Source organism: Callithrix jacchus, chromosome 3, assembly GCF_049354715.1.
Source record: "Callithrix jacchus isolate 240 chromosome 3, calJac240_pri, whole genome shotgun sequence".
Lineage (NCBI taxonomy): Eukaryota > Metazoa > Chordata > Mammalia > Primates > Cebidae > Callithrix > Callithrix jacchus.
In genome coordinates, this window is record NC_133504.1 from 128955794 (window position 1) to 128978778 (window position 22985).

At 39.9% G+C, this 22985-nt stretch overlaps 1 protein-coding gene and 1 long non-coding RNA gene across 3 annotated transcripts in view; one reads left to right on the top strand and one right to left on the bottom strand.

Annotated features, from left to right (window-relative positions):
• The window catches only part of LOC100387215 (transmembrane serine protease 11E), a 64801-nt gene that overhangs the window by 22326 nt on the left and 19490 nt on the right, over window positions 1-22985 (bottom strand). The window contains exons 3-9 of the mRNA XM_008993241.5: window positions 22097-22218; window positions 19955-20022; window positions 17198-17361; window positions 6840-6878; window positions 4950-5127; window positions 3606-3865; window positions 2638-2780 (exon numbers count right to left, since the gene is read on the bottom strand). Coding sequence (XP_008991489.1) covers window positions 2638-2780; window positions 3606-3865; window positions 4950-5127; window positions 6840-6878; window positions 17198-17361; window positions 19955-20022; window positions 22097-22218 — 974 coding nt within the window. The remainder of the gene's footprint in view (window positions 1-2637; window positions 2781-3605; window positions 3866-4949; window positions 5128-6839; window positions 6879-17197; window positions 17362-19954; window positions 20023-22096; window positions 22219-22985) is intronic.
• LOC144581954 (uncharacterized) lies at window positions 9265-13461 on the top strand. Of its 2 annotated transcripts, none has more exons than XR_013533452.1 (2): window positions 9265-9514; window positions 11858-13461. It is a non-coding gene; the product is annotated as an uncharacterized LOC144581954 (long non-coding RNA). The 2 variants fall into 2 exon arrangements; XR_013533453.1 differs by having other exon boundaries at window positions 12422-13461.

Below are 22985 nucleotides of genomic sequence, written 5' to 3' on the forward strand. Positions count from 1 at the left end.
AGGAAAAAAAACAAACAAGTCCATTCAAAAATAGGCAAAGGCTATGAACAGACATTTTACAAAAGAAGATATACATGAGGCCAACAAACATATGAAAAAATGCTCATCATCACTGGTCATTAGAGAAATGCAAATCAAAACCACATTGAGATACCATCTCACGCCAGTTAGAATGGCGATCATTAAAAAATCTGGAGACAACAGATGCTGGAGAGGATGTGGAGAAATAGGAACACTTTTACACTGTTGGTGAGAGTGTAAATTAGTTCAACCATTGTGGAAGACAGTGTGGCGATTCCTCAAGGCCTTAGAAATAGAAATTCCATTTGACCCAGCAATCCCATTACTGGGTATATATCCAAAGGACTATAAATTGTTCTACTATAAGGACACATGCACACGAATGTTCATTGCAGCACTGTTTACAATAGCAAAGACTTGGAACCAACCCAAATGCCCATCGATGTTAGACTGGACTGGGATAATGTGGCATGTATACACCATGAAATATTATGCAGCAATCAAAAATGATGAGTTTGTGTCCTTTGTAGGGACATAGATGAGTCTGGAGAACATTATTCTCAGCAAACTGACACAAGAACAGAAAATGAAATACCACATATTCTCACTCATAGGTGGGTGAGGAAAAATGAGAACACATGGACATGGGGAAGGGGGTACTACACACTGGGGTCTATTGGGGGAATAGGGGAGGGACAGCAGTGGGGGGGAGCTGGGGAGGGATAGTCTGGGGAGAAATGCCAAATGTGGGTGAAGGGGAGGAAGGCAGCAAAACACACTGCCATATGTGTACCTATGCAACTATCTTGCAAGTTCTGCACATGTACCCCAAAATCTAAAATGCAATTAAAAAAAATTTTTTAAAAAGAAACAGATGCCCAGGATATATTTGAACATCACTCATCATACAAAGAAACAGGAAAATGTTTTAACTTGAATGAGAAAAGACAATCAACAGATACCAACACTGAGATAACACAAATGTTGAAATTATTTGATAAAGATTTTAAAGCAGCAATCATAAATATATCTCAATGACTGATTACCACCATGTTTAAAACAAATGAAAAGAAATAGTAAATATAAAAAGAAGAATCAAAGAAAAACCCTGGAACTAAAAAATATGATAAGCAAAATTCAAACCTCAGTAGATGGGCTTAACAGAAGAATAGAGGAGACAGAGGAAAGAATCACTAAACTTGAAGATAAATTGATAGAAATTACCCAATCTGAACAATAGAGAGAAAATAGGGTGGAAAAAAAATAAACAGAAGCTTAGGAAACTCTGGAACTAGAATACAAAATAAACATTGCTGTGGTTAGAATTCCAGACGGTAGGAAGAAAGAAGGTGGGACTAAAAATGTATTTTAAGAAATAATGGCAGAAAACTTCTCGAACTTGACAAAAGATATAAACCTCCATATTCAAAAATTGAGCAAACCTCAAACAGGATAAATCCAAAGAAATCCAAACCAAGACACATAATCGAACTTCTGAAAACTAAAAACAAAGAAAAATTCTTGAACACAGCAAGAGAGAAATGAAATCTCATCTATTGGAGAAAAACAAAATGATTCTAATAGCAGTGAATTCCTTGCAGAAATCACAGAGTAAATGGTTTAAGTGCTGAAAGAAAATTGGTTAAGTGCCAAATTGTAAAATTATGCTTCAGTTATGAAGAAGAAATAAAGACTTTTGGATACAAAGAAAATCTAAGAGAATTTTTCACCAGCGTACCTATACTAAAAGAGTGGCTAAAGGAAATTCCTAAAACAGAAATGTCATTTTTTAAAAAAGGAATCAGGAAAGAGTAGACAACAAATCTATAGGCAAACAGTCTTTCCTTTTCATCTTACGTTTTCTAAATTACATTTGACAGTCAAAACAAAACATCGTCTTCTGTGGTTCTCAAAGTATAAAGCAAATATTTAATATTTACATTATTATTTAATGTTTATATTTATTAATATTTAATATTAAAGAGGGAGGAGTAAAGGGATTTAAGGGGAAGTGAGTTTTCTATTCTATACCCCACCAAAACTAGTAAAATTTCAATACACATACACAGTGATAAGTTATGTATGGATATATAAATAAATAAATATTTATACACACCTCTCTGTAACTTAGAGGAATCACTAAAATTTTTCTACAAAACAAAGCCAAAAATACCAATAGATTGCCCAAAATTAATTTCTGTTTAAAAAGCTACTGTTGTTCTATTTATATAACATTTTGAAAATTACGATCTTATATAGACAGAGGATAAATTAGTGATTGTCAGATGTTAGGGATAGTAGGAGGAGGGAAAAAAGTGTTACTCTTGAGGTAGATCTTTGTGGTGACAGAATAGTTCTCCATCTTAACTATAGTGGTGTTTACACATATCTACAGATGTGATAAAATGCCATAGAATTAGACATATACTTTGTACCACTGTCAATTTCCCAGATCTTATATTGAACTATAGTTACGTGAGATGTAATCATTGGAGAACACTGGGTGAGAGGTTGTGACTCCTCTGTACTATCTTTGCAACTTCCTGTAAATTTATAATTATTTCAAAGAAAAGTGAACAACAAATTACACAGCATGCTGACAGGCAAACCCTTTACCTGGCATGCATCTCTTTCTCCTTTTAAGGAGCCAGCACATAACATTCTAGGAGTTATGGCGCCATTGTAAGCTTGAGGTTCGTTGCAAGTTGCAGTGTCTATGAGAGTCACCTGTGCTTGTCGAAGATGATTTTCACTGGTGCCTAAAAGAAAAAGAAGTCTTTGTATTTGTAGACATACATATATTTTATAAACCTGAAGAAAGTGTTTATAACTATGAATAAGATGGTTATATAGGCTGGGTATGGTGACTCATGCCTGTAATCCCAGCAATTTGGGAGGCCGAGGTGGTGGATCACCTGAGTTCAAGAGTTTGAGATCAGCCTGGCCAACATGGTGAAACTGCGTCTCTACTAAAAGTAGAAAAGTTAGGCCGAGATCATGCCATTGCACTCCAGCCTGGACAACAACAGCAAGACTCTGTCTCAAAAAGGAAAAAGAGAAAAGAAAAAAAATGGTAATACAGAATCTTAGAATACACCTTTTTAGAACAGTAAATATTTGGGAAGATAATTTGTTCCTAACTACTTAATGTAAAACATTAAGTGCCTGGGAAAGGACCACAAGTTATTTAAATAATGTACGTTCCATGGTTAAGATTAGAAGGAAATTTCAGTAGGGGAGAATGGTGGCTTTATGATTCTCCAATCTTCAGAATTGGGTATATTTTTGATTGCTAATCTCTAAAGTAGTTAATTCTCATAGAAAAGTTCACAACTATGTGACATATTTGCATTTTCAGATATCTTAGCAGTACTATTACTGTAGTACTAGCAAATTACTTGGTATTAACTTAGGCAAGAAGGAATTTGTGTGTCTTCCAAGTTACTCACTTCACTTTTAGGGCCTGACTTGGCCCAGGTCATATGACCAAACAACTAACATATTTTGGCATAATGGCATTTCATTCTTTAAATGCCCTAAAATATCAATTTCACTTTGACTTGAGTTTCTCTTCAGACGCTCACCATCATTTTGCAGTGCTCCAAATCCTGTCACAAACACCACATCACCTGGGTGAAACTCATAGGATGCATCAGGAAGACAAACTCTATGTACTGCATTTGTGTAGGGAACAGGTCTAGAAAGCTCTGCAAGTGAAATATCATAGTCATGTGTTGAGTGTTTGTATCTTTCATGGACAATTATTCTGCGGAGACCACGTTTTATTTTTGAAGGTTGTATTGTTACTCCAAAGGAAGCAGTCCATCTGGCAGGGTCCTTATATCTGAGGAAAAAAAAATGAAGAATAAATTTCTTTTGCCAATGCTACCAGTCCAATAATTTATATTAAATAATTTAGTCTATGGGTGTAGATTTTTTTTTCTTTTTACAGTGTCTATGTATAGAACTCTTTCCAATTTGAGAATAAGGCTCAGGGGTCTGACCAGGTGAAAAAGCCAGCACTTCCTATAACATAAATGCCACTCCATAGCCAAGTCATCCACTCCAAATTCTAGAACTTTTTGATATTTCTGGATATCAGTGACTCCAAGGACCTATGGAAAGTACCCTGTACATAATGAGATAAATGAATATATTCTGTGTGCCTCATGTGCCCCACCCACAAATATACACATTTCTCTGAAAGCCATAAAGGCCACATAATAATTTAACAAAGTATTACTATTTTATATACTATGGACATTTTGACAATAGATTGAAGGGTCCTTCATTTCTTGGAATATAATTAGTCAATCTATTCATTTGTACAATTTGCTGTTTCCAAATTCTTCGTATCATCATTATATAATTCTTCTAATTCTTTATATTTAATTCTTTTCTTAACATGTGAAATATCCCCCTTAGGGTAAAACCTACAACCTATCCAGATTCCATCTCTGATTCAGATACTCAGCGGAGAGATACAGCACTTCTGTTTGACATCAAATTCAAGGTCCAAAAATGACTTTAAAATATTTGCTGTCTTTGAGAAACTATTGCGTATTTATCAAAAGATTATTTATTTATGTATACTTTGATTCCATTTCCATTTCCAGACTTTAAAACCTTTTACACACTGCCATGTGTGTTCCTACACAACTGTCTTACATGCTCTGCTCATGTACCCCAAAACCTAAAATCCAATAAAAAATTTAAAAAAATAAAAAATAAATAAAAAAATAATAAAAAATAAAAATAAATAAAAATAAAACCTTTTACTAACATTGATAAATTTTCCACTTTTTGTGATATACATATTATTTTTAATTTATGCTGAACTCAGATCTCCCAAAATTCATGAGGTATTTTCTTGCCAAAACCTAGTGCACTTTGTTCACTCCCAATCATTCTCAAGGTTCCAGACTTACCTTGTAAAGCAGTGAGCAGCACTCACAAGCCATGTGGCATTAATTAAGGTTGCTCCACAGCGGTGGCTCCCATCCCACTGCAGGCTAGCTTGCCAGGGCCATTCACCCTCCTCTACTTCTGTGCCACCAACAATTCGAACACTCTGACCTGGATATTTACTTCTTCGTGTTCCACAGCCTGCAAAAAAGGGTGGATGGGGGGTAGTACATTGGTGAGTGCATTAATTAGCAGTTGTTTTAAGCATCAAATTGTGTTACTATGTCCCAAATTTCTTCTACTTGTGCTCTAATAGTATCAGTAACTCCTATTTGTTTTGTAAAATTTATATCAGTTGTTACCCCTTCTAGGATGCCTTCTCTGACTCCCCTGTCTCCAATCTGGATTATTTATGACTTTCTTGGTGCTTCCAAAATAATGATTTAAAAAAAATCACTCTGTGTGCATGTCTATGTGTGTAGCAAACACACTGTGTGTGTGTGCTTATGTGTATATACATATCGACATTGTTTATGACAGGATTCCTCAACCTTGGCATCACTAACATGTTGAACCATTTGCTTCTTTGTCATAGGGGGCGGTCCTGTGCACCATAAGATCTTGGCCTACATATAGTAGATGCCAGTAGCACTCCCCCTATATTCATGACAAAAATGTCACAGTGGGGCATGATAGATTGGCCAACAATATTTCTCTTAGTTAAGAACTGTTGTTTAAGAACGATGTGTTCACAAATTAGTCTCATGCATCTAGTCCCATTAGAGTATGAGGTGCTTTAGGTAGAGTATATCTTATCCATTTCGAATCCCTGTTGCCTAACACAGTGCTAGCACATAGTAGATTCCCAGTAAATATTGGTGTCAAGAGTATATGCTATTTATGTCATAAGATTGTCTTTTGGTTTTGTGTTTAATTTTAGAAATTAAACAACTATGGGAGCTGCTAAGTAGCACATTGTCTTCCACTTTTTAAGAGAAATGTAATGTGCAACAATCCCATAACTATGGAATGTATACTGTAGATCTTGGTGGGGTACTCAGCTATAGGAGAAGAAAAGTACTAGGCCTGGAATTAGCACTTTCAAAATATAGGTGACGATATGATCTATTTTCCTCAGTAATTTTATTAAAATATACCCCAACCCCATAATCTCCTGCACTTTCCATGACATAGGATTAATAATATCAAGAAGATTTATATCTGGAATATAGTGACAATAAATTTCTGCCTATAACTGGAAAACACAACATATAGATTTGTTTTACCTTATAGATATCTACAAACAGAATATTGATAAGTAAACATTTCATGCCTCTTCTTTAACAGCTATACAACTCACTTCCACTACACATCTGCCACAGGGTCTCATACTTCCATTCAGAAGTTATTACAATTTTGCTATTCTTTTTTTTTTTTTTTTTTTTTTTTGAGACAGAGTTTCGCTCTTGTTACCCAGGCTGGAGTGCAATGGCGCAATCTTGGCTCACCGCAACCTCCGCCTCCTGGGTTCAGGCAATTCTCCTGCCTCAGCCTCCCGAGTAGCTGGGACCACAGGCACACACCACCGTGCCCCGCTCATTTTTTATATTTTTAGTAGAGACGGGGTTCCACCAGGTTGACCAGGATGGTCTCGATCTCCCGACCTCGTGATCCGCCCGCCTCGGCTTCCCAAAGTGCTGGGATTACAGGCTTGAGCCACCGCGCCCAGCCAATTTTGCTATTCTTTACTAATAAAGTGGGTCTCCAAGATACGACAAAGCACCGTGAAATGTACACAAATTCATTAAACTTTGTTCTGCCCCTATAATAACAACACAAAGTAAGCCTAAATGAACTATAGTGTTAACTTTTCACATTCATGTAATGCCATTTGAAAGATATATTAAACTTACAGTGGTTCAGATAGCTGTCTGTTTCTGTCTTGTTGATTTCTGAAATACACAGAAATGACAAAGAGAATAGGATCAGCACATCAAAATTACACTATGCATCCAAGTATTTCAAATACTAAAAGACTAATTTAATTATAAAACAGTATCTAGAGAATATAAAGAAGGCAACACAGAAAGTTTGTCATAGGCATAATATGATCATCACATTGGAGAGCATGTGAATGGTGTGTTAAACTTTAATGAGGTAAGAGTCACATAGGGAGCAGATTTATAATGTAAACGCCTATTTCTCTTCCCAGTAACTCTAACTCAGTAGTTCTGTGTTGAAGCTCAAGAATACAGATTTTCTGGCACTAGACAAGGATGCCCTCTTTCACGACTCCTATTCAATATAGCACTGGAAGTCCTAGCCATAGCAATCAGGCAAGAAAAAGAAATAAAGGGTATTCAAATAGGAAAGAAGGAAGCCAAATTGTCTCTATTGGCATATGACATTATTGTATATCTAGAAGATCCCATCAACTCAGCCCAAAATCTCCTGAAACTGATAAGCAAATTCAGCAAAGTCTCAGGATACAAAATCAATGTGCAAAAATCACAAGCATTCCTATACACCAATAACAGACTTAAAGAGAGCCAAATCAACAATGAACTGCCATTCACAATTCTACAAAGAGAATAAAATACCTAGGAATACAACTAACAAGGAATGTAAAGGAACTTTTCAAGGAAAACTACAAACCACTGCTCAACGAAATAGGAGAGGCCACAAACAGATGGAGAAACATTCCATGTTTGTGGTTTGGAAGAATCAATATCATGAAAATGGCCATACTACCCAAAGTAATTTATAGATTCAACGCTATCCCCATCAAGCTACCAATGACCTTCTTCACAGAACTGGAAAAAACCACCTTAAACTTCATATGGAACCAAAAGAGAGCCCTCATAGCCAAGTCAATTCTAAGCAAAAAGAATACAGCAGGAGGCATCACACTACCGAACTTCAAACTATATTACAAGGCTACAGTAATCAAAACAGCATGGTACTGGTACCAAAACAGAGATATAGACCAATAGAAGAGAACAGAGGCCTCAGAAACAACACAACATATCTACAACCGTCTGATCTTTGACAAACCTGACAAAAACAAGCAATGGGGAAAGGATCCCCTGTTTATTAAATGGTGTTGGGAAAACTGGCTAGCTATATGCAGAAAGCAGAAACTGAACATCTTCCTGACACCTAACACTAAAATTAACTCCAGATGGATTAAAGACTTAAACATAAGACCTAACACCATAAAAACCCTAGAAGAAAATCTAGGCAAAATAATTCAGGACATAGGAGTAGGCAAAGACTTCATGACCAAAACACCAAAAGCATTGGCAACGAAAGTCAAAATAGACAAATGGAACCTAATCAAACTCCAAAGCTCTGCACAGCAAAAGAAACAGTAATTAGAGTGAATCAGCAACCAACAGAATGGGGAAAAAATTTGCAGTCTACCCATCTGACAAAGGGCTAATATCCAGAATTTACAAAGAACTAAAACAGATTTACAAGAACAAAACAAACAAGCTCATTCAAAAGTGGACAAAGGATATGAACAGACAATTTACAAAAGAAGACATACTTGAGGCCAACAAACATATAAAAAAAATGCTTCTCATCACTGGTCATTAGAGAAATGCAAATCAAAACCACATTGAGATACCATCTCACGCCAGTTAGAATGAATCATTTAAAAATCTGGAGACAACAGATGCTGGAGAGGATGTGGAGAAATAGGAACACTTTTACACTGCTGATGGGAGTGTAAATTAGTTCAACCATTGTGGAAGACAGTGTGGCAATTCCTCAAGGACCTAGAAATAGAAATTCCATTTGACCCAGCAATCCCATTACTGGGTATATATCCAGAGGATTATAAATCATTCTACTATAAAGATACATGCACACGAATGTTCACTGCAGCACTGTTTACGATAGCAAAGACCTGGAACCAACCCAAATGCCCATCGAAGATAGACTGGACTGGGAAAATGTGGCACATATACACCATGGAATGCTATGCAGCCATCAAAAACGATGAGTTTGTGTCCTTTGCAGGGACATGGATGAACCTGAAGAACATCATTCTCAGCAAACTGACACAAGAACAGAAAATGAAATACTGCGTGTTCTCACTCATAGGTGGTGTTTGGAAAACTCTGCCCCTACCGCAAAATCTCTCTCTCTTTCCCTCCCCCACAAAGAGGCTCCCTTATCTCTCACTTTACATACCGGCCCTAGCCCTCCCGCCGCCCAGCTTCCCGCCCAGCAGTTCAAACTGACCAACAGTTGCCCACCACCTCGGCTTTTGGCTTCCCCACCCCCCAGCCCTTTAGCCCCCTATAAAACAACCCTGCCCCTCTGAGCGGCGCGGCCATTCTCCTCTTCCTCCCGGCTGGTCCGCCCGGAGGCTCTTTCCTCTCAATAAAGCCTGAACTTAAGGAATTTCCTCTAGCCTGCGGTCCGGTTTCTTTCCCAATGAGCCCAGTCCTCCCGCAGAGGGTAGGTCGGACAAATGGTGCCGGAAACCCGGGACGGGAGCTGAGGCCGTTGGCCCGGCCACGGCCCCCCTCCCCGACCTACCCAACACTGGCCCTGCCACCTCCACGTTCCGATTAAGGTAAGCCAAGTTTTTCTTGCTTTGCCTTCCCCCGCTTCCCGTCTCCTCTTCCTACGGCATGGTGCAGTTGCTCCCTCTCCGGCGTTCCGCACGGACTCCTTGCCTAGTCTCGGCCGAGCCAAGGTAGTCTTCCATTCCTGCTCCAGGAGCCTTCCGAGGGACAGCCGCCAGACGGGGGACGCCCCTCTGACCGCTTCCCTTTCCGTACTTAATTGTACTCCGGGGAATTTGCAACGAACGGGGACGCCTTTTCGTTGCATCTGCCCATCCGCGCCGGAGAGTCTGTAGCTGCGCCTGCCATGGGAAATTCGGAGTCCAAAATACCTCTGAGCACCCCCCTCGGGTGCTTGCTGCGAAATTTTACCAAATTGGGATATTCCCAAACCCTCAGAAAGAAAAAGCTTATTTTCCTGTCCCACGTGGCTTGGCCCCAATACAAACTCAGTAACCAGTCACATTGGCCCCCGACTGGCACTTTTGATTTCAACACCCTCCGAGATCTCGACGATTTTTGTCGCCGCATGGGCAAGGACAATGAAATTCCTTACGTCCAGGCTTTTTGGGACCTCCGTACCCACCCCGACCTATGTTCTTCCTGCTCCACCTACCAAATCCTCTTATCTCGAACCTCCCGTAAATCTTCCTCCACTACCTCTCCCCCTCCCCACTCCTCACCGGAGGATCTGCCTGAACATCTGTCCTCTCCTGCCAATCTCAGCAACCAGTCGCCATCAACGGCACGCCCTTCCCCCACTCCCTCTGCACCTCCTACCTCAGAGGCCATGCCTCGCTCTCCCTCTACTCCCTCCGAGCCCCCTCCCTCAGAGGCCGCACTTCCTCTTGCCTCTCCGGTGGCGGCCCACACCCACTCCCACCAGCCAGCTATCCTGGCCCCACTCCGAGAAGTGGCAGGCGCAGAAGGTTTAATCAGGGTCCATGTTCCTTTCTCACTCCAAGACCTGTCCCAAATTGAGACACGTTTAGGATCCTTCTCAGCCAACCCGTCCACATATATTAAAGAATTCCAATACCTCACTCAAGCATAAGAAGCCCTAGTCTGGTATACTCGACTAGACCCAGCCTCCCAAAACGGGGCCACTGTATTAGCCTCCCATTTTATCTCCCAATCAGTACCCGACATAAGAAAGAAACTAAAGAAAGCAGAAGAGGGGCCAGAGACTCCCATCCAAAACCTGGTAAAAATGGCCTTTAAAGTATTCAATGCCAGGGAAGATGCGGCTGAGGCTGCCCGCCAAACTCGCATGAAGCAGAAGGCTGCCCTCCAGACCCAAGCCCTAGTGGCGGCTCTAAGGCCGGCAGGGAACCAGAAGCCCAAGGCCGAAACCCATGCCCCTCCAGGGGCATGTTTCAAATGTGGAAAGGAAGGACACTGGTCCCGAGCCTGTCCACAACCACGGCCACCAACTAAGCCTTGCCCTATCTGTCGGCTCCCGGGACACTGGAAGTCAGACTGCCCCAGCTTCCCCAGGGTGCCGGTTCCTCAAAACAGACACACTGGTGTTACACAGCCGGCAGTCACCCTCAGTATGGAGGAGCCTGCTTGCCAGGAGCCGACCTCCGAGGGAGCTCCGTTCCCCAGTCTACTAGGGCTGCTAGATGACTAGCGGGGCCCTGGCTTTCCGACTCCAGTTACCCTCGCCGAGCCTAGGGTCACAAGACATGGGGGCTACCTACTCCGCACTTCCTTCTTATTCTGGCCATCTCACCCCTTCCCAGGTCTTAGTCATGGGAATCGATGGGACCCCGAGTATCCCCTACCAAACCCCACCACTCATGTGCTCATATAACTCCACTCCATTCACCCACTCCTTTTTAGTAATCCCCACCTGCCCAGTTCCCCTTCTGGGGTGAGACATCCTTTCAAAGCTGAAGGCCGTCATAACCTTCCCCACCGCCAGCCCACACAGCCTTTTTCTCCTAGCCCTCAATACTCTGCCTCAGAACTCCAGACCCTCCAGTCTACCCCCGGGGTACAGTTCAAGGATGACTGGGCCTTCAAGCATAACCTCCTCATCCTCCCTGAAAAGCAAAGGTACCAGATAATCCAAGACATCCATAATTCACTCCACATTGGGCCTAAAGCCTTATACCAGTTCCTCCACCCACTTTTTCACCCCCACCGCCTCCTCAATACCATACAGGAAGTCCAGTCCTCATGTACTGTCTGCGCAAAAACTAATTCCCAGGGTTCCTGTCATCCCCGGCGCCAGCTTCATCAGCTACGCGGGTTCCTACCTGGCCAAGACTGGCAAATTGATTTCACCTATATGCCAAAGCACAAACAGTACCAGTATCTGCTAACCATTGTTGACACTTTTTCAGGCTGGATTGAAGCTTACCCCACAGCCTCTGAGTCTGCCGGGACAGTAGCCACTCATCTCATTCAAGACATCATCCCACGCTTTGGACTCCCAGCTACCATACAGTCAGACAACGGCCCAGCCTTTATCTCCAAAGTCACTAATGCCGTTTCTACTTCTCTAGGAATTCAGTAGAAGCTACATGCTGCCTACCATCCTCAGTCCTCTGGTAAGGTGGAACGGGTCAATGGCCTAATAAAGGAGCATCTGACTAAGCTCATGCTTGAGCTCCGCCAATCCTGGGTAACCTTAATTCCTATCACCCTCACCAGGGTAAGAGCAGGCCCCCGGGGCCCATCACAGCTTAGCCCATTTGAGCTGCTGTATGGTTGCCCCTTCCTACTTTCAACTCCCCCACCGCCAGAGACTACTCCTCTAGACAGCTACCTCCCCTACTTTACTCTCCTTCGCAGCCTTCTCCGAGAACACGCCAACGCTTCTCTTCCCCAACCCACCCAGCCATCTGAAAATACACAGAAAGTCCTCCCGGTAACCCTAGTCCCTCGACTCACTATATATTCCCCAGCCGAATTCCAGATGCTGCAAACTCCCCATCGCTGCACCCGATGAGCTGCCTTCCTACCCATTGCCGTTGGAGTCTCCCTTGCTGGTTCAGCACTTGCAGCAGGATTAGGAGGAGGGGCACTAGTCCACTCTCACCTGGCCATAGCCCGACTGACCTCACAACTCCAAGCGGCTATTGATGACTCTACTGAGTCTTTAGCATCACTCCAATGACAGATCACCTCAGTTGCCCAAGTTGCCTTGCAGAACCGAAGAGCCCTGGACCTGCTCACTGCTGAACGAGGAGGGACCTGTATCTTCCTACAGGAAGAGTGCTGTTACTACATCAATGAATCCGGCCTAGTAGAAACCCGAATCGAGAGCCTCCAGAAACTCAAAACTAACCTGCAGAGTCAGAAGTTCTCGGCTGAAGCCACGGCGTGGTGGTCTTCCTCTATGTATACCCTCTTGTCCCCATTGCTTGGGCCCCTAGTAGCTGTTTGCCTAATCTTACTTATTGCTCCTTGCTTTCTACAGTTCCTATAGCGGCGCTTTCAAGAACTGACTCGAGTCACCATCCACCAGATGCTGCTCCAACCCTACCCTGAACGAGTGCAAGAAACAGACCTCTCCCCGAACATCCAGGCTCGTTAAGAAAAGAGACCTCTTCAGAACCCCCATCGACCCTTGTCAGCAGGAAGTAGCTAGAGAGACAACCGACGCCCCTGACCCCCTCTTTTTCTTTTCTTTAAGGAGTCGGGAATGTTTGGAAAACTCTGCCCCTACCGCAAAATCTCTCTCTCTTTCCCTCCCCCACAAAGAGGCTCCCTTATCTCTCACTTTACATACCGGCCCTAGCCCTCCCGCCGCCCAGCTTCCCGCCCAGCAGTTCAAACTGACCAACAGTTGCCCACCACCTCGGCTTTTGGCTTCCCCAACCCCCAGCCCTTCAGCCCCCTATAAAACAACCCTGCCCCTCTGAGCGGCGCGGCCATTCTCCTCTTCCTCCCGGCTGGTCCGCCCGGAGGCTCTTTCCTCTCAATAAAGCCTGAACTTAAGGAATTTCCTCTAGCCTGCGGTCCGGTTTCTTTCCCAATGAGCCCAGTCCTCCCGCAGAGGGTAGGTCGGACAGGTGGGTGTTGAACAATGAGAACACATGGACACAGGGAGGGGAGCACTACACAATGGGGTCTGTTGAGGGGAATAGGAGAGGGACAGTGGGGGGTGGGGAGTTGAGGAGAGATAGCATGGGAAGAAATGCCAGATATAGGTGAAGGGGAGGAAGGCAGCAAATCACACTGCCACGTGTGTACGTATGCAACTATCTTGCATGTTCTTCACATGTACCCCAAAACCTAAAATGCAATTAAAAAAAAGAATAATACAGATTTTATATCAGTAAATAAGACACAGGTAGTCCACAACCCCTCCATGGGAAATACTGCTCTAAACCATAGTATTGATTCCCCAAATGTAATAATACTTTTATTTTTTATTTATTTATTTTTTTTTTTGAGATGGAGTTTCGCTCGTTACCCAGGCTGGAGTGCCGTGGCGTGATCTCGGCTCACCGCAACCTCCGCCTCCTGGGTTCAGGCAATTCTCCTGTCTCAGCCTTCCGAGTAGCTGGGATTACAGGCACCCGCCACCTTGCCCAGCTAATTTTTTGTATTTTTAGTAAAGACAGGGTTTCACCATGTTGACCAGGATGGTCTCGATCTCTCGACCTTGTGATCCACCGGTCTCGGCCTCCCCAAAGTGCTGGGATTACAGGCTTGAGCCACCACGCCCGGCCAATAATACTTTTATTAATCACTATTTCAGATTACATTATTAAGCTTCTAAGCATAGTCCCATTTACCTGAGTAACAGCTCCATAAATTTGTACTCACTCACAGTTAAAAACAGCATTACCCTTTTGAAGTCTTCTTTCTGCTAAGATTTCGGAAAGACAGTCTGCCCTCAAATTGTCATTCAGCTCCAGCCAATGACCCCTTAGTTTGTTGACTTCTCACTAGTCACTCTCAAAACCTGTGCAAACACTAACCTAGCCAATAGGTATATAAAACTCTAAACTCAAACTTCCTGACTCAGCAGAGATCTAATGACCAAAACTATTCTCTGTATGTAGAAGGATGGACACTCTAAAAGCAAAAATATTAATGTTAATTTTTCTTTAGTATTTAATAGTATTAATGAAGTGGAAATCTATATTCTAGAAAGCCTTCTTTCTGACTTCATTTATTCTGGCTACTTGTGGGGAAAATGGCAAAAATAAGGAAGAATTTACAACTTATTGTTGGTTAATATTAAAAGGACCACCTTGATCTCTTGTTTCAAATAGCCTGTTCTCTATCTCAAGCTCTTCCTAGGAGAATTTCAAGCTTTGTGTATTGATACTACTGACAAGGTTGCTTCATGAGTGACTTATACATCTGCACTGCGTGGCACATTCACAATGGCCTTGTGCTTGGTACAATGTTCTGCTGTTGCTCACTTAACATTCTTAGTGATTTTATCTTGTAACTTGTGCTTTGAAAATTACATTTAATAGGATAGTAAGTTAAAGTGCAAGCAGAGAAGATATGTACAATAAGTGTGTCCATGGTTTCTTCCCACGCCATTTGCATATATCATTCACAATTCCCTGTGAAATTAGAATTCTAGTGGACCCACAATGAACAGAGGTTCAGCAAGACTCAAAGCAAGTACAACGTAAGTGTGCTATCCCTTCCACTAAGTAAGCAGAGGTGCACTAACATCTCCTGGATAGCATGTTTTCTGTTTGAACCAAAACTTGCTTAGAACCCAGAGAAAAGGCAATGGCATTCTAATAAACACAAATGAACAAAAGATCCTGTCATATCCTTTCTTGCTTCTGTTACTTCTGTGTATTAGCCAACAGCTTTTGCTGAAAGTAATAGCACAGAAAGAGAAATATAGGGAAACCCAGATATCGTTTTCCTTCTAGTCCTTCCTCACACCTCAATAAGCTGAAGGTAGAGAGTTTTGGTAGAATTTGCTCATGTCAACTAGGAAAATAAAAAGAGGTCTTAGCCTTTTGTACTATTTCCATTGATCTGACAAAAATGAAAAACATGTATGTATAAGCTTGAAATATAGTTGCATAATTTCCATGATTTGAAATACAAGTTAAATGTAATTATAATGCATTTAAATAAACACTGAGTGATATAAACAGTTAAACTCAGTAATCTACAAATTTAATTTTTTTCTCTTAGAATGACAATAATCAGCAAATGAAAACACCATGAGGCCGGGAGCGGAGGCTCAGGCCTGTGATCCCAGCACGTTGGGAGACCGAGGCAGGTAGATCACAAGGTCAGGAGTTCAAGACCAGCCTGACCAATAGGATAAAATTCCATCTCTATTTAAAATACAAAAAATAGCTGAGCATGGTGGCATGGGCCTGTAGTTCCAGCTACTCAAGAGGCTGAGGCAGGAGAATCATTTGAACCCAGGAGGTAGAGGTTGCAGTGGTAGCCAAGATTGTGCCACTGCACTCCAACCTGGGTGACAGAGCAAGACTCTCTCTCAAAAAAAAAAGAAAGAAAACGTCATGAAAAGTCAAGAGAGAGATCAGGAAAGTAAGAAAAGTTTTAGATTTTTGTACTTTTAATGGTACTTTTTTCTTGCTTTTTGAAAAATGGTCTAGCATTTTCATTTTATGCTAGGGTGCATAAATTATGTATCTGTCCCTAACTACTGAAGCCTCCTTCCTAAGCAAGTAGGTTGGTTAGCCCACTTTAGGCAACTACTTAGATCTGTCAGATTTTGTATTAGCACTTTGTATTCATTCTCTCTGCTTGTCCCCATTCTCTAATTTCCAGTGCTGCTGTATCCATTACTGCATCCTCTAGCCACATGCAGCAGTGAGCCCTTGCAGTGTGGCTAGTCTAAACGGAAATGTACTATCATTATAAAATTTACACTATATTTCAGAGTCTTACTACAAAAACGTAAAATATTTGATAAATAATTTCTACATTGACTATTTGTTTAAATGATAATACTTTGGACATACTGGATTGAATATACAAATTATTGAAATTAATTTTACATGCTTATTTTTGTTTTTAATGTAACTTCTAGAAAATGTAAGATTATACTTGTGCCCACATAGTACGTCTATAGACCTGCACTGTCCTAGAACATATGACCCAGTTCTTAGCCAGACCTTAATTTCCACTGAGGATCTCATATTTCTCATTTTCTAATTGTGAGGTCCTAACATCACTTGTTTTGTCCTATGTGGCTCTACAAACAATAACAACAAGAACAACAAAAATCTACCTAAATTTTTCATTTGTAGTTGTAAATATACCAAATAAGTTTATTATAAATGTTTCACTGGTGAAAAATTTAAGGGAAGAAAATATAGCAAGGTATATTAATGACATTTGTAAACAAATGTGTAAATGGCATGAACCTTTCCATATACCATACACTCAGAACACAAAATGAAAACAACAAGAAGAGGAAAATACAAAGCCACTTTCTTCATTAATAATTGGATTCTATAGCCCAAGTATAAAGTATAATATAAAGAAAACTCCTCAGGAGTTAAAAAAAAGCTTTCATGGGAGGCCTAAGTTTAGGGTAGTTTTAGAAATTAAAACACTTTATTAGGACCAATTTAGTTCCAAAGAAATATATTGTTGGTGGCAAGACCCCAGAAATAAAGGACAGCAAAAATAAAAGTTTTAATGAGTGCCAAGATCAAACCTAACTTGAAACTGTTCTATGAAAAATGAATAAATAAGATAAATTAACTTACTTTTAATTTTAACTGATGCAGGATCTACTTTAGGGGGTCCTGTAGCATCTTGCAGGTTTTCATGTAAAACACGTTGAACAATTTTATTTACGGTTTCAGGATCCTCAGTAGAGCGAAATCTACAAATCAACAGCATGTGAGCCAACACTCCATGTTTCTGTTGACTGTGGGCCAAAAAAGAGAGAAAGAAAAACAGAAAAGAGAGGAAGAAAAAAGGCAAGCAGGAAGGGAGGGAGGAAGAAAGTGAGGAAAGAAGGGAGGGAGGAAAGAAAGAAAAGAGAAAAGGAAGGAAGGAAGGAAGGAAGGAAGGAAGGAAGGAAGGAAGGAAGGAAGGAAGGAAGGAAGGAAGGAAGGAAGGAAGGAAAGAAGGGAGGGAGGGAGGGAGGGAGGGAGGGAGGGAGGGAGAAAGGGAGGGAGGGAGGGAGGGAGGGAAGAAAACATAAAAAAAGAAAAAAGAAAAGAAGGGTAATATCACAATCTGCTTTTTTCTTTGTCACTTATATAAAATGTACACATAAAATAAATCCATAAATGTTTCCTTCTATATCGCTACTGTTTACTATGTGAAGAACCATAAATTCAGCCTCTCTTACAGTGAGCTAATCTGTTCATGGTCTCCTTTACCATCAAAACGTCTAGTTAAGTACAGTCTAGTACTGTTAATAGTCTTTATATTAATAGCTACTAGACTACTAATAGTCTATAGACTATAAAAAGACACCTTGTCAACCATTCAAAATTATCAAATATAATGTGCCTTTAATATAAAACCAATTGTGGTTTTGGCTTTCAGATTTTATTCTTGTGACTCAAGTCTGCTTACCTCCTCTAAACAATCTTCAGGCTATCCTAAACAATTCCTAATCCTAAAGATATTAGGATGCTTCACCAAATTGTACTGACTTCATGTGACTGTATTTTCAACACAGAGTATTAATTAATATTAATGCTATTTGTATGAATTACAACCTTGAAATCATCCTGCCGGCTACTTCGCCCACTCCTTTTCATAGTCAGTTCCGAATGAATCTCACCCTTCACTACATAATGCATCAACCACTATTCTCATAAACTGGAAGTGGGAATATAAATTCGAATCTTATTTTTGGAGGGCAGTATTTTAACTATGAGAAGTTTGAATCTGTCTTCTCTAACAGCATTTCCACAAGAAATTAAATATTCAAATGCACTAATGCATTTGTGCAATGACATACCTATAAACATGTTAATTGTAGCACTGTTTTCAAGACAGAAAAATAAATAAAAATCCAAGTATCCTAGTTGACATAGCCAGTGGATTTTTTCAGTATTTATATTACTCAGTAAGGAATATTTGTCAATGCAGACCACACTGTCTTTTAAATTTTTATCTTTTGCATCAGTGGTGCCTCTGCATGATTTTTCTATTTTCCTACTCTTTCCCTACTTCTTAGGTTCCTATATTCCTTCCACCTCCTTAAATATGATTGTTCTTCAAGCTTTCTTTATTGTCCTTTTCAGTCCCTCTCATTATTTTTTCTCTAATAAATTTACACCCATGCTTTCAACATTTTGGTTGATCATGAATAAATTTCTATCTCAGTTCCATTTTCTTCTACCAAGTCACACTCATTTTTCAGGTTCATATGGTCCTTTAGTATGTAAATTTAACATCTCCAAAATTGGCTTCATCTTTCCAGTACGCTTACTTTTCTCACTATTGCAGCAACAGAAGATGTAATAATGAGTAGCAAGATTACTGGAATGAAGAGGTAAGCAAATTAAATGGGACTGGGAAAATAGAATTAGTAGAACTTAGTTTTTCATAAAGTGTAAGGGGCCCAGGAAAGGGAGGAGTGTTTGGTGACTTCTAGGTTTCTTTTTTTGTGATTCGATTCTCCCTGAGTTAGGAAATTTTCTGTGGAACTTCCACATGGAGATGTGTATACAGTTACAAAAATCAGAAAAATAGTTCAGACTGGAGATAGAAACTTGCATTTCAATAGCATATGAGGCCATGTGAGTGAATGAGGTCCCCTTGAGAGGTGAAATTTAAGGATCACAGAAGTAGTTGCAGACCCAAGAAAGGATACTACCTCAAACACCCTAGAGTACAGAATTTTTAGAAGACAGTGATCAAAGTAATGCCTTAGAGATATCAGCTAAGTAATAGAATGGCAGGAAACTTTTAGTTTTGTCACTGGAAATAGTTCTTACTGTATTTTTTTAAATCAAATAATTTGTATCATGGCAATATCTTATTGAAAATTCTTATATAAGATTTTGCTTAATATTATGTTCTAAATCTATTTCTCAATGGTGGCTTAACAGACAAAATCTTCTAAGCTACAGAATAGAGGGGTGGAATAGAAGAAAGTAAAGAAAATAGAGGCGTGTAATAGAAGAAAGTAAATAAAATTCATTAGTAAGAGAAAGAAGAGCTAAAAACAACCTGCTATACTGTTTTACATGGGGCACTACTTACCATTAAACCAAAGATGTGTGTTAGGTCCCTCTCTGCACTTAGCAAGTTTCCCAGAAAACAATTTTATAGCATAGGCACCAATTACACCTCTGTTCCTGGCAGTCATCTTGTAAATGCTTACTTTGGGATTTAAAGAATGAATAAGGGACTTTGTAACCCATGACTTACACAGGACAAGTGTCAACTGTTTGTTAAATTGAATTATATCTTTAGCTCTTCAAACCATATTTATTGCTCAGCAGATTAACAGCTTCAACTTAAAATTCAGAAGTCGGCAATTCAGATTTACATACCTGAACTTGATAACCTGAGACTTGACAAATTCTCCCCTTAATGGAGTTTTATAAAATGCATTTTTCACCTGTTTGAAAAATATTCAAAATATGTCAGCAAGAACAACTTTCTGATATTCCACAAATTAATTTAAAGCTTTTTAGAAAATTAAAAAACAAAACATAACAAAAAACATTGACATTTCACAGTCAATGTTTCCTCAACTTCAAGAGCTGAACTTGAGGAATCCTGAGGAATCTATTGTGGTTTTCTCAGTGATTTCAACTGAACTTTGTCTTAGGAATGATGGAGTAGGGAACCTCAGTGGGGCCAGAAGTGTCATCTGCTGTACTAATGCTCTGAAAGAGACCAAAGAAAATGAACATGGTGTTTCTTCAAAATTAAGAGTGAGCATTTTTACCCTGAGATAAGGAATTTTACTGCACATAGACAAAGGAAATGAAATAATTCTGGCATATAGTACTTGGATCATAGGAATGAGTGCATGACCGTGTCAAATACTTCCCAGACCTAGTGATAAAGTTGCCAGGTATCCTGTCATAGTGTACAACCAGTTCCTCACTCAAATGCTCTTAGAAAAGCCCAGGTGAACTGGGATACTTAGCCTAACACATCTATGAATTTTACTCTACTAAAGTGAATGAATCTATTTTGCAGAGACATTTGTTGTTATTCTAAATACGAATTCTAGGCAATTTAATATTTTAATTAGGAGTTTATGTAAGGAAACACTTCAAGCGTTTCTTGTTTTCAGTATGTGGATATGTACTAAACACTTACTACATGCTGGTGATTAAGAGAAGCAATGAGCCTTTTTATTCTTTCTTACATTTTATTAACTCCTGAATATTTTTATCCAAGGGCAATTCCTGCAATTATGTGACAAAGGAGAATAGTACAAGTCCTCTGCATAGGATGACAATATTCACAGGAGAATTTTTATTTAAGGATTAATTGTTGTCCAGTAACTTCAAAACTATTACTATTTTTAAAGGCATTAAAGAGTCCTATGTATATTCCTTTACATTTAAATCTGTCTGGATTTTATTTACTTAAATAAAATTTATTTGACGGAATGGCATGAAAAAACAAGGGAAATAGAGATATCTCTTGATTGTTTTAGTTCCATTTCATTTCCTTCATTTTACATATATATTTAGCCTGAGAGAAGAGCTTATTCAAATATTTCCCTGATTTGGTGTTCACAAGTGCAAATGTAAACAGGATTCAACTTCTGTCTCAGCAAGGTGGCCAAATCCCCAGGCTTCTGTCTACTGGGCAATTTCCAGGGTGTCACTTCCATTCTTATTCAGGTTATTGAAACTGGAAGACAATTTGGAAATTATCTAATCTAATAGCTTAATTTTCATATAAGGAACTTGTCCAGAATGATAAAGTGAAATTCCACGTGATGTATTATTAGTTAGTAGACACCACTGAAGCTACGTGTGCCTCCCAGCTCCCTGCTAAGTGTTCTTTCCATCATATTATACCACGAATTACTTCACAGACTACCAGAAAAAGTTAATTAAATTATTCTTTAATTAATCTGATAATGATAAGAAGTTACCACTCAGGTGCTTGTTTTTGGTCCATGCTGCTAATTTTTCCAGTTTCTTATTTGATTGATCCCTCAGGATGAACATTGATGTGTTAAGGGTAGAGTTGCCTATCTTTGGATTTACTATAGATGTATGTACCAAAAGCTGATTAAAGGTTAGATCTTTTAAAAACCTAACAGACTATTTAAGTATGTGCCTAAATAATTTCAATCTTGGCAATCTTTTTCTCAGAGCCTCTTTTTTAGAAAGTCTAGGATACAACAAATATATTTTAGGCCACGCTAACATTTCCAGAATTTCTGGACTCTGCTGATAAAGAGTATAGCACCAGCTAAGGAAAGGTGAGTAAGAAAGACTTGATTGAATAGCTAAAGTTTCTTTGGTTCATCCCTGTGAGGCATAGTCTGCTAAGTGATGGATCGTCTGTTTTGTTTTATATTCCTTGGGTATATAAAACATTTTCATTTTGCAAATACACAGGGATCAGTTAGTTGAATGGATATTTTAGAAGTTAGGATGCTAAAAAATATGGTAAAAAGTGACAGCAAATGCACTAGAAGTAGATGAAAAATTGCTTACCATTAATTCAAGTCTCTGGCTCATTTCTGTAAAATTGTTAGAAGCCTCTCTGCCAAACTCAGCATATAGTTTGTCAGTTGTAAATGACAATGTGCTATAGTAATTGTAGGTCTTCCTTTGATCTACAATGAAAGAGGCAAAATCCTATCATAATTTTTATCAGATCTGTGTAAAGCATCATTATTTCCCCACTTGGCGGTTGCTGGAAGACTGAAACAGGAAGGAATGCTCCCAGCCAGGTTATCATCATCATCCTGCCCCAGGCTTCATAGTTACCGCAGGATAGAAGACAACATTTATCATCATGTGATTTAGAGTATGAAAGCTGTAAGAAATGCCTGGTGTTCCTGCAGTATTGTACTAGCACCTCATTGGAGCAGTGTGCTGATTATTCACATATTATTCATTCCTAAGTAAGCCACAAGAGATAGCAAGTCACGCCATCTGAGCACACAACATGAGATGGATTCAGAAGCCTCCCAAGGGTCACTGCATTTTTATACTCCAAATGTAGATTTTCTTTTTCCTTCTATCAACCACACATCAATTCTGTCCACAAGAACTCTAGTTTGAGAAAATCTATTTTGGCTGAAAAGGAAGATGAGGAAATAAAATGCAAGGGATTCAGTAAATAGAGGTTCAGTGAGCTAAAGTTGCCACCTGGCATAACCTTCCAGGGACACTATTCAGTTTCACCTGGCTCCCTTGCCACTTCACTTATTTTTTTTCCCCACCAACCACAAATGTTGGCTAGTCTGCTCTTTAGCCACTGTCTCTATCTTCTGCATGCAATTTAAGCAACCTGCAATTTTGTCCTGCAGAAAAGTTAATGACTCATAACTTTTCCTCTACCCGTCAGTGCATGAAGCAAGCACACAGTCCTCAGAAA